This window comes from Ambystoma mexicanum, chromosome 13, assembly GCF_040938575.1.
Source record: "Ambystoma mexicanum isolate Mex_15411 chromosome 13, UKY_AmexF1_1, whole genome shotgun sequence".
Classification (NCBI taxonomy): Eukaryota; Metazoa; Chordata; class Amphibia; order Caudata; family Ambystomatidae; genus Ambystoma; species Ambystoma mexicanum.
This window is the reverse complement of record NC_090938.1, coordinates 135,578,550-135,591,640: the sequence shown is the minus strand read 5'-3', so window position 1 is coordinate 135,591,640 and position 13,091 is coordinate 135,578,550. Positions and strand designations below refer to the sequence as shown.

Here is a 13,091-nt window from a genome sequence, read left to right as displayed (position 1 = left end):
AGTGTCAACAGCAAGTGCGAACTGTACTGCTCAAGGGAATTTTCTCCGAGAGGAGCTCTAGGGGACGCGTTTGTGGTGGACAGGTAATTTCCACTCCTATACGTGTTTCCTCCAGTCCCCGTGATTCCTCATGTAATCAGGAGGATGAGAAAGTTCAGGAAATCCATGATCCTAATTGCCCCGGATTCACAAAGAGAGGATCTTCTCTCACAAGACGAAGGTCGGGTTCTCCATCCAGAGGTCAAGACACTCAGCCTTCACGCATGGTTTCTGAGAGGCTACGATACAAGGATTGGGACCTCCCGGATGATGTAGTGGAGATTTTGCTTTCGGCCAGAAGGAGAGCAACAAAGTTCAGTAACTGGTGCAAGGATAAGAATGTGGATCCATTCTTATGTAATACTCCTACAATACTTTCTTTCCTTTTACACTTGGCCAATTTGGGGCTCCAAGTTGGTACAATAAAAGGATATTTAGCAGCGCTACTATATTTAAGCATTCCTCTGAAGAGGTTTCCTATTTTAAAATGCCTTTAGTTACCCAGTTTCTAAAAGGATTAAACAAATGTGTACCCTCCAACCCCTTTTAGGTACCCATCTGGGATTTAAATTTAGTTTTAGAATTTCTCAAGGGTGCCCCCTTTGAGCCTTTACATTCTTGCCTGTTAAGGCTCCTCACTTTGAAAACAATTTTGCTAGTGGCTATAACATCAGCCCGCGGGGTGAGTGAGTTGCATGCGCTCCTCTTGTAAGCCTCCTCACAACATTTTCCTATAGAACAAGGTCATTCTAAAGGTCAAACCAACATTATTACCTAAAATAGTTTCACCTGTCACACAAAATTACCTTACCCTCTTTTTACCCTCCTCCACACGCAAATAAAAAGAGGAGGAGAGATTTCACAGGCTGGACCCAAAAAGGGCTCTCAGTTTCTATATTTCTAGACTAGCGAATTTCCGACAAAGTAACCAACTGTTTGTTGGATATACTGGACACAAATTGGGCCTTGGAGTGTCTAAACAAACTATCCAGATGGATAATTCTGACAATTTCGGAGTGCTACAAATTGGCTGGGAAGGAGCCTCCGGATTGGCTAATGGCTCATTCAATCAGGGGCATGGCAACTTCCACGGCTCTTCAGAGGGGTGTTCCAGGATATTTGTGCGGCGGCCACCTGGTCGTCAATGCACACTTTCGTAAAAAACATTACTGCTTGGACTCTACATCTTATCAAGGAGGCCTCTTTGTAAAAGCCATCCTTCATTCAGTCCATGAATGAAACCTCTGGTACTCCCTCCTCAAATTCTTACTGCTTTGGCAACCTATCTAAGATGAGGAATACGTGGGAGGACACAATCCATTTGAAGAACAATTTACTTACCAACTGTAACGGTCTTTCGACTGGATGTTCCTCCCACGCATTCCTCATCGACCCTCTCAACCTACCCCTTCGTACAGTTTACGCCAGTTGCACTCGAACATCCTTAAGAACCGAAGGACTTTGAAAGCCTGATCAACTGATGCAACCATAAACACCGTAAAAACAGTACTGAGCTAACAGACGCGGCTCAAGCCCTTTATACTGCGGATGACTTCAAATATAAGAGCCACCATTCGTTGTTTTTTCCGGCTATTCCTATTAATGACACCCTGGACATCATTATCTCATTACCACCTGCCTGGAAAACCCTTATCTGGCAAAAAGGAACGTGTCTGTTTGATTCCTGCCCCCCCTTCCAAATTACCATCATAAATCATTAAAACCCTTTACTCATGCCATCCCCTATTAATTGTATTGAGTAGTTAGCTATCTTTTTAACTTTTTGTGATAAGGCTCCGTGGTGGCAAGATTGTTCAGGGGTCCTTTCCTCTCTTGAGAAATGCCAACTGACAAAAAGTAATTGACCTTCCGAATTTTAGAAATCATGGACGGACGTCTTACACCTTACTATTACAAATGTCCACCCCTAGAGACACACTGCAGGCCAATTTAAGAACCTGCTTAAAAACAGGTCCTTATGGAACTTCTTACAACACAATATTACTGATCACCCATAGGGGTATAATTCGAATGGATTGTGTCCTTCCACGCATTCTTCATCTTTGATACTCAAGTCTGCTTGTAGCTTTCTTTGGTAAAAAATGTCATAGTTTTGGGCAAAAATGTCATAGTATCGGGCACCGTGTGGCGTTGAGTCGTGGCCCTCGACTGCCTCCATCCCATCATTGGCTGTGACGTCGACGCTGGTATAAGTAGCATGAGCGGCGACCGTTGCCTCAGTTCTGTTTTTTCGCATGCTAGCAAGCTTTGGGTGTTTTTTTGCCTCCGCGAAATGTAACTCGGTTACATTGAGAAATCAAGATGATGTCGACACCCAAGATGGTGCTCAAGCGATGTTCTGATTGTGGGGCAAAAATAACCATAGTAGTCTTGCATCAAGTCTGTGGTGCCTGAGGTGGACCACCGCGTGGATGACGTCTGGGGAGGATAGCTCAGCAGCAACGTGCTGGCCCTGGAAGCAAGGTGACACGGAGCAACACAGGTTCGATCCCCGGGTACGCGCATAGAAACCTCTGGGTATTAAGAGTGTTATAAATAACCTATCATATCATGACTGCTGCTCCTGTCGGTCAATGACCATGAAGGTCTCGAGAGAGGAAGTAGAAACCTGCGGCAGGTAGGCCCCCTTCAAAATCCCCTTAAAATTACAATTCTACACCCATACACACACTGCAGGCCAATTTCAGAACCTGCTTAAAAACAGGTATTTATGCAACGTGTTACTACACAATATCACTGATCATCACCCATAGGGGTAGAATTCTTTCAAAACATTGAACCAATTGAAATGTTATCTTCCAAAAAGATGCACAATGCAACCAATGGAAAATGAAAACTTAAAAACAAATGTAAGCACTGAAAAAGTGCAGCTGCTCGAAAACTCATGTCACCACTGTTTTATCTCTCCACTTAAGTGTATCAAAAGACAGTAATACATATGAACGTAAGAATATTATTACACATGTTACACTGCTGCATCGTTTAGAGGAACTTAAAATGTCTGTACCAAAAAAAAAAAAATCATACCTTCAAAATGTCCATGACATAGGTATGATTAGTTGAAATATAGTTATTGTTGCAGGTAAAGGCCTAATACCAACATTCTATTCCTCCTAAACATGCTAGAAAAAGTAGCTGTTACATTTAGGTCAATTTATAGAGTGCACACAAGCCACAAAGTGTTTTTATGATAGATTGCTGAAAGAAGGAGAAGTGGAGCAATTTTAGCACCCCGGTACAGGAACAAACACTTGAGTTTACAACATAAGACATGATAGGTAGGCGTACAGTTGTTAGATGCAGGAGAGAAGCTTAAAGGTTGGTTGCCAATATGAAGAAAGCATGTCCTCTCTTTTAAGCATGACACAATCTGAGCACAAAGACTGGAAGAGCAAAGTAACTTCTCAGGTCACTACAGGCCAAGTGCGGAAGATTGGATGGTGAGGCCACAGTTAAAGAGGCAGTGAAAAATGATACTTGGTGTCTTTCATGGAGACTCTCTGACAGGAAGCCAGTGCAGTTTTCTGAGAGAGTTAGTAATAAGAGTTGTGCAGCAAAGACCAACACGCTACTGAGTTTTTTAAATATAAAATGAAAAAACTGGATTTGGAGAGGGAGAGATGCAAGGTGTCTGAATAAACGAGGCAAATGGGATAACAGCTGAAGCAGCAGAGATTTGGGCAGAGATGGTGGGAAAGATCTGCTGCAGACGATGAAGATAGGAATGGCATTATAAATAGCCGAGATTAACCTGTTGTGACTATTCACTAGGTGTCGTCAGATCTACCCAGGGAGCCGCTCCTGCTCATGAGGGTTGGGATGTGAGGCGGCTATGCAATATTGCTCCTATGGGTGGTTTAATGCGGGAGGACCTTATGGGGACGGACTCCCCGCCTGATAAGGACGACCACATGGGTAAACCTCAGCACAACACCCCGAACCTAACCCTGTCGAGCACGTTACCACTTTTCCACCAACCTCCCCTTGATATCACTTCTATTTGTTATTGGAACATTATACCAGTTATGTCTACTGAGACAAAGATTGCTAACAATACAGATAGTATGACTAACTCCATTACTGACACGAAGAAGGTCACCCAAAGCATGAAGGTTACCAGCAAGGCCAGTACTGAGATGTGGCCACCAGGAGCCATGAATCACAGAGAAGAAGTGGACAGGAACAGTATAGTCTTCCACGTGGGGTGGGGCGCCAGGGGGGAGTCATGAGAAATATATGAAAACTGACCAAGGGCTTTGAGTAAGAGAGCTGCAGACCAGCACAAATTAAAGTCCAGCGCGGGAAGTTCAAAGGAGACGAGGAGGATGCAGTGGGAAAGCCGAGAGCAGTCCACTCCCAAAAGACAAGAGGCCAATGACGGGGGTCCTTTACCCAGTGTTGTGGAGCAGGTCAAGGATGTGACTGGAGCCTGGAAGACGGGTGTCCCGTTGGTGAAGAGACCAGGAAGAAGGTGCGTGGATTGAGAGCAGCAGAAGCCAGAGGCGCCCACGCAGCCTGGTGAGAAGATGCATGCACCCAGGAATAACCGGCCCAGAGTCCCAGAGGCAACTAAGGTAACAGGCACATCACAGGTAGAGGGTTGGGGGTGTGAGAGAGAGATACACTGCAATGGGATAACGGCAAGAAGCACCTTCCTCATGGCAGTACTTGCGAAGAGAGTCAACCAAGTGGGCCTAGTGAGGAGGGAAGAGAATGAAGGGTCTGCGACCGCACCAATGTGAAGCCTACATTGATACAAATCATCTTACTCGTTGAAGCACTTGGCAGGGGAGTGAGTGAAGTGGGCCTGACAAGAAAGGGGGAGCACTCAGGGTCTGGGACCCAAATAAGGATAAGGGAAATATCGTAGGGAGGAGCCCTCCAAACAATGGTAAAGAAAAGACCACTGGTAAGCAGAGCCTGGAACTGTTGCAAAAGTTACTAACAAGACAGCGGAAGGGAGCCATTGCTCCTGGACACACTTGGAACTTTGTTGCTACTAACATCCTCTGTTATTGAACGAAGTCTTGAAGAGACTTTCTTTTAAAACACCAGGAGAAGGGAGTCATTCTCCTGGTGAGAGAACTTTACTTTAGATTAAGACTCTTTAGTTGTAGTGTAAGGGACAGAGGTAAGGTTTTGACTCAGGGTGGTGTTGACTGACCCTTTATTTTTTTGTTTGAGGCAGGGAAGCCTCTCAGAGTTAGGGATAGTAGCTAGGTGTTTGAATTGAATACAAGTCTTTGCCAACCACTGTGACACCTCCTGGTCAGTTGCCTTCATCTGCACCCTTAAACAGGCAAAGCTACAAAAGATGGTCATCAAATTTAAATGTAAGGTTTGTTAACACAGGAATCAAATCAAGGCCAATCCCCTGAAATGAGGGCCCAAAAGTTGTGTTTTGCACCAAAGACAACCGCCTCAGACCTGTCAGATTTGAGCCGTAAGGAATTAGCACTCATCCAGTGGGAGATGTCAGCCATGCATGTTTGAAAGTGACATGCGGTTGTACCCAGCTTATAATTCAGCTTCATGAGGAGCGGAGTGTCATCCGGCTAAGTGTAGAAGGCAAATCAAAAGGAGGACACCAAGGTAGCCAAAGGCTGATCATTTAAATGGATATGAGAAAGGTTATCTTTGAGAAACACCACAAGTGAGGAGATTAGTGTGTGTCTAAAGTGAATAGAGGAGGGAAACAGCTTGGAAGTGACCAATGAGGAAAGATGAAAGCAAGGTCAGAGAACAGCCCACATTGCCCAGGAGCAAAGACATCCAAGCGGGAGGGCAAGTTTTACAATGTCAAACGCAGTGGACAGATACATTTTGCTTCTAATCTATTTAAGTCGCTGTTGCCAGTCCTAGATGCCTCTCTAGCATCTGGCATCATTCCGCTATCTCTGAAATCCGCTATTGGTGCTCCATTCATAAAGAAAATCCATCTTTAGACCCTTATGTATGACCGCCAGATCATTTTAGCTAGACCTGAGGTGGTGGTCAGCGTGCCTGCAGTGATGGATATATTGTTTTTATCCTTTCTTACATATTGCTTAGTTTTCTTGGTAAGTTTCACATGCCGATAAAAAGCTTAAGGGCAGAAGATGCGGGTCGGGGGGCTACAACCATGGGATGGACAAAGGGAGCAGGGGTCACTGGCCAAGGGGCTACAGTCCAAAAGGCTTTGCACTTCAATAGGATCCTTCTAATCTTTTTTCATCAGTGTCCATGCTTATTTTATGTTCATAGGCTTTTACCCTGCACCCATCAGTTACATAATGGTTTTATGGCAAATAATCTACCAGCGATAGTGACACACGTGTCCTCTTTTCTTTTCAGTAACACAGCTATATATGATTCTCTTGGGACGTCTATGCATTTAGAATGTAACACGTTCCTAGCAATCCTTATCCTGATACCTTGCCGATATTCTGCAAGGAGACATATCTAGACTGCCCTTGGACCCTGAAAAGAATTGATTGATTTCACAGCCATTTTATTTTCACATCCAAACCTTTGCGAATTATATATTGTTCAATGATACTATAATTATAATGTTACGGTGGGTAATAACAAAAATTACATGAGTACCAAATCCGTGCACATTATGTAGGTAGTGATTCAAGGATACATCCCTTCTATCACAGAGCTATTTACCAAATTGAAAAGTCTGTAATCATTTTTATGTTTCCAAATACACTTTGATTTCATGCAAAGCAGCCGGGTACTCTCAGTGGAAAGACTTGTGCCCTTCCTCATAGGGATATTTGGAAAAAGCGCAATAGGAGTCTACCAGATTGACCATCTTGGAAAGATAACCGTCTATTAAAAAATATTGAATGTGTTTTTTCTAGCTTTTAACGAGGTGCTTTGCTCAGTAAGACAAGTATATTGTTTTTATGTGACTGAAATATCAAATATGCTGAAAATGAGCATCAGAAATAAACATAATACAACCTTTAAAAGTGCCAACCGTAGTGCATTTATATACATGGTCTATTTTGCATGTTTAAATAGCTATTTTTGAAGAATAAATATGAACAACCCCACCCACCACTCCACCTTAAGATTTTTTTTTTCCTCTCACCACGCAGCTGTAACAAGCTAAAGTGCGTCTAGGAAATGCACACCTGACTTTGTGAGTCTCACCCACATAAAAAAGGAACATAGAGAGTGACAGATCAGCGTATGATACGCTGGGTACAGCCTTTATAATAATTAATCATCCTTACACTATGGTTATTAAGGAATGCCTTTCATTGAATGACTATGCAAAGGGCACACGGATCATCTTTAGGTTATCTGGTACCTGTGCTAACATCCTGTCCTTTATTAAAAACATATTTGTGAGTATCTTCGCCTAATATCCAGCCAAGTCCTTCGGCATTAATTTGATTCTTCTCTCTATGGCAGCGCATACAAATGTCATTATTAATTGAATCAGTTTTGCCATTAGACGATATCAATGTGTCTGAGCCATAGAGCTTTGTTCCAGATTCTGGCAGGCAGACTGTTGAACACCCCTCGAGACTATATTCACCAAACTGATCACATGATAACTTTCAGAAAGATTATAACTTCGAAACCACCCTTTTGTCCACCTTTTTCCTCAGTGCTTAGATGCTCTTAAACCCGGTCCCCTCTATCACCAAGACAAGTCGCAAACAGAACGAACCACGACTGTGGTTGTTAAATATCTTTGTTAGATGTCAATCTTTGCCAGAAAGTACTTTTTAAATTCATGTTTTTCTGTAGATCATGACATTCTGAGCTTATTTTTTGAGTTATTGAATAACCCCAGTGAGGGGCCTTTTCACAGTGAAAGCATGCACATGTGTAATTTCTGGTTATGACTTTGTTCTTGAGTGAAATCCCCTGACAAAGGGTGTGTGGCCAGGTTGGTGAGTAAACTGTTACAAGAAATTCATGTTTTAAGTGGATGGTACAGTTTTGCCCACTTCCCATTGATTTCTTTCAGCCAGTATTCAAGGCTCCACCTGTGCCAGACTGACAAGTACCAACAAGGCCAAAAGAAGTCTGATTGTAGCCAGTCCTTTGTAGGGTAATACCGTCTTTAGATTCTAACATTTATCCAATCGTTTGCACCGAGCAAGTAAAAGGATGTCGTAGAAGGCATCAATTTTGACAGTATTATCAGAAGATCAGAACATCTCAAGGGCAAATAAGAGGAAGCAAGGTTATCAAAGATCTTCAAAAAATTGAGACGGTGGGAGGGAGCAGTTGGGAACTCTGGCCTTGGGTGGGGTTAGAGGGTTACCTGCAGCAAGCGGACGGTCTCCAGACCACACGAGAGGCTATTTGGGATCTAGAGGTTGGATTGGCAGTGAGTGGGTACCAAGGCCACTTGTAGTACGTGAAGCCCTGCAGGGCAGATGGGGGTAGTCTGTGGATGGAGGAGGATGTTGAGGGATGGGTTTTTGAAGTATGGTGAAAGTCTCTAGGATGTAGGACAGGGTAAGAATCTGTATGTATGGGTGAAGTAACGAGATTACCTGCAGTATGGTGAAGTTCTCCAGAACACTGTTCATCATGTACTTTTCCGGAAGGTGCTTCAGCTTGTGGATGAAGTTAATCATGTACTCGCACATCGGTGACCGGTGGATTCGGTACACAAAGCGTCCATTCTCTAGCCGTGCATACTCTGTCTGTAAGGTATGTGAGATAAGTACAAGTAATCAGCAGATGTCTAGCCTAGAAATCAGAGAAACAACCTTTCCCCTAGATTTCCAAAGCCCAGATCAAGAGATTCACCGTTTAGGGTAGGAGAGTTCCACAGAAGTAGAAACAGAAATGAACAAGAGCAAAGTTTGTAGTCCCTTAATTCACTGACAGAAATATAAGAAATTGTGACTGTGCAAGCACTTTAATTGCCCTCCCTCATGTCTAGTGTCCAAAGGTTGATATGTGTTTGTGATTTGACCTAGTGTGAGAACGCTGTAAGACTTTCCGAGGTCCACCTATTGTTTCTATCTCCTTTGCCACTTTTCCCCTCATACCCTTCTCCTCACACAGATGCTCTTTTTTGGCATACCTTACTCAAAACTCTCCTAATCAATAATCCTTAACACATTCCATCTGTGTGAACTTTTTAACCTGAAGAAAGGTTGCCAGGTCAAACTTTGGGTTGGTGGGCCATTAACACAAACACTAGGTTGAATCATAATTTACTATTTTCTTTCGAGCCCGTCATCCCAGCTGTGAATAATTCTACACAAGTGTCTTGTGAGAGCGCTTGTCAACATTTTTTAAAGAAATCAATACAACCATATGGTTCAAAACAAGGTTCACATAAGTAGGCAACATAATACGCACAGCTATGATGGAACCTACTGAATTAGATTCTGCAAGTTGTGCATATCTTGCGGGCTAGAACGTCATCCAGCTTCATACTCAGAGGATCAGTGCTTTCCTTTGATTTATTGATTAGTGTCTCTCGACTAAACATACTCCGAGCTTGCAGCGAGTGAAATTATACAAGTCACTGCACAAGGAAAACCAACAAAGTTGGCTAACCAGATGACCCCTAAGAACAAAGCAAATCCATAAAGCAAGTCACTACGAAAAGCAGGACCGCTGCACTGGAGATTCATGGACACGTTTACATACATACACTGAAACTAATGTCACCACGTGGAGACAGTCCTTTGGTAAATAAATCTTTCATCGACTGTCAGGATTCAGGCACTAGATTTCTTACTGACTTCATTAGTAAAATCACATCTAATAAAATATTGATGCAACATACTAAGATGCTGCAGGCAATCAGCAAGCAAATAGTTATTAAACCAGTTATCACTAATGTAGCCTGTGATATTTCAGATTTAATTAGGACAGAGGTGGAAGAAGACAGCAACCAGCCTAAAGAAAGCCCTTGTATAACTGATCTAGCCCAGAATACAAATATCCCGACTGAGCATCATGACACTGTGTTCGAAACCGCAATCAAATACAAAACTGAATGCAATATTATAAATGAACAACCTGATTGCCAAATAATAAACCCTAAATACATCAGGAAAAAACAACTTGAATACAAATATGCGAAAGAAATACAAAGGAAATAAACTAATCAAGGAGCATTGAACCTACTGCATATTAGAACACTTTACAAACTACTGTGGCTAGATACATACCCCAGCGAAGAAAGAGTACAAAAAATAAGAAGTGTAAGCCAGCAATAACTGACAAGGCTGGAACATCTCAAGGCCTAGAAGAAGAGCAGGCCTGTCCCATGCAAAAAAAAAAAAGTGGGGCATGGAAGGAGTGAGTCAAGCGTCCTGAAAGAAAAGGGGCCAGTGATTCTGGCCCACAAACTGAAATTAGGAACTTCCTTGTTAATTCCAAAACAAGGCTCAAGCCTCCATTGGGAAAGAATACACCACTGACAAGGGCAAATGACTGTTTAATTTCAACCGACTCCATCGAGTATGACAGAATTGACTTGATGTTTACAGAACCAGAAGAACCTACAAAAACGTTACCAAGTACGAGGGTAAATGTGCCCAAGAGGTGTAGGACAGTGCCAGAATGTGGCAGTAATTGGGTCACCTGCGAGGGAATTGAGTCCACTAAGGATTTGGCTGTGGGTACCCTGCGTGGTCACAGTAACAATGCTAAGCGGTCACAAGAATCTGGTATCTGTAGTACAGTAGGAGAAGAAAGTGACATAGTGAAGGTGATAAAGATAGAAAGTCCATTTTGTACGTAGCAACAATGTACCTTAAATAGACATGCTTTCTTGCATCTTCTCCATATGATGGTACCTCTCCATCTGTTACAGAAGACATCAACATTGTAGAACATCCGGAAGACGTTGCACCCGCTGTGGTGATCATACATTTTCACTCTGATGCAGTAGCCTCCACGGTGAGGATGCAGTAGCCTCCATGGTGAGGATGCACCAACCACGATTTATGAGACTGGGTTACGAGATCACTAAAGTAACTATTCCACAAGGAAGTCTTAGGCGGAGAAGCTTAGATGACCTCAAGTGGGATACCACTAACAACCCGATATCTTACATAGGCCCGAATGCTCAATCACTCATTCTCTCTTGAAACATGTGAGGGAAGAAGGAGGTATTTGGGCTATGTTGAAGGAATGTGCGTCGCATTACAGGAAACCTGGGCAAACTGATCCTATAATTTATGATGGCAGGAATATCATTCATAAATTAGCAGAACAGGGACCTAAAGGTCGACCAAAGGGAAGCCTTTGATTTTTGTTATCAACTTGCTGGAAGAGCGAGAAGTTGCAGTTGACTGAATACATTCCAGTTGGTTACATGGTAGGAAATTAGCTGGGAAGCCATGAGGAGACAATCATTATTAATATCTCTGATCCACCGGGTTTGGCACACAAAACAGAGATTTTGAACATCATTAGTCTTGTCGTTAATCGTAGTTCTATACTCACAGATAAACCTAGCATAATCCTTGGGGACTTTAACGCGAAAATGCCGACAACTGAATCAAACGAACTGGAAAGAATTCTGAATATTCCTCTCCCTTCCTTTAAGCAAATTGAGTATATTTCTAACAGGAATAAATGGCTAAATTACTTACATAGTCAAAGGTTCACATTGATGAATGGCAGGATGGAAGTGGATATTACAGGAAACTACATCAGAGTAACCTCAGTAAGTTGCTCTACGCTGGACTATTCTTTCATCCAGACTCAATTCTTTTATCTGATCCTTGAGCTTAAAGTAGATATTAGGGAGGAAAGTGACCACTATCCTATCACTGTGACATGCTTTACACAAATACAGAAGAGGGAGGGAGATCATACAGGAACTTTGAAGACAATTCGGCAGGTAATCTTATCTGCTGAAGATCAAGACCACTTACTATAGCTAACGCTTATGTATGTGAGAGAAGCAGGGCGTATGTTAGTCTAGAAGGAGCGGATGTGGTCAAATATCACATTAATGAAGTCTCCAGAGGGCTAGTGACCCAGTTGTATTTTTATAGAAATCCACTCACGAATTTCAAAGAGTTTATGGGACACCTAAAAGAAATGACGTTCCCTCAGATCCCTAGAGGGTGCGTTAGAAGCATTAACCATAGGCCAAATGGTGCCACAAAACATGCACAGAAGTTTGATTATAACATTCAAGAGAGAAAACAACAGCTTAGAGGTGATCTTAGAAAGTCTGCTAGGAAATACTTTGATACCATGGAGCTGGTTAAATGTAATAAAAACATTCAAATCAGGGATAGAGACTGATTATGTCAATATAGACATATACATCATATCGAAAGCTGGCAAATATTTATGCCGACCTGCAATACTAATGACATACGTTCATTTTGGCAACTGGTAAATGGTCCCATAAATCAGAACAAGTTGGTCAAAGGGGCGTCTAAGGACACCTGGGAGTGCTACATCAAGGCCACTCTTGGTCTAACCTCCTCTGCAAAAGAACTGCAAAGTGATGCGATACATCATTGGGATGCAAATATAAAGTGGAGGACCTAGCCTTGCTAATTAAAAACAGCAAGGATTCTTGAGTGCCAGGACCTGATGGTGTTTGTAATGCACTAATGAAGCCCAATTCAGAGACGTGGGGAAACATTACCTTTATTTAAGTATATAAGCAGTACTAATATTATTCCAGAGTCCTGGCAAAAAAGCATCTTGATGCCAGTTTTCAAACGTGGCCCAGTGAGTGAGTTATCACATTGTGGCAATCCTGGATGCTCCGGCTAAGATATTTGCAAGGTTGTTACTAGCTGAATCAATTGACTGGGTGAAGCGAAAGGAAATCCTACCATTTTATCAAACACATTTTCAGAAGTCATTCTTCACAATAGACAATATTACCACTCTTGTCACGTTAACGGAGGGAGCTTGGGAAACCAGTAATCAAGATATCTATATTGATTTCAGTGCAGCGTTTGATACGGTGGATAGGAACAAGCTCTGGCATAAACTTGTAAACTGGGGCATTCCAACGGGGCTACTGAACATGATTGTTTCAGTTTATCAAAACACTTCTCTTTACAGTCAGAATA

General features: G+C 42.5%; 1 protein-coding gene across 1 annotated transcript in view; it reads right to left on the bottom strand.

The window, feature by feature from the left end:
* Positions 1 to 13,091, bottom strand: part of TEAD3 (TEA domain transcription factor 3) — a 301,226-nt gene that overhangs the window by 37,909 nt on the left and 250,226 nt on the right. The window contains 1 exon segment of the mRNA XM_069633449.1: positions 8,568 to 8,720. Within this exon segment, the coding sequence (XP_069489550.1) occupies positions 8,568 to 8,720 (153 nt within the window).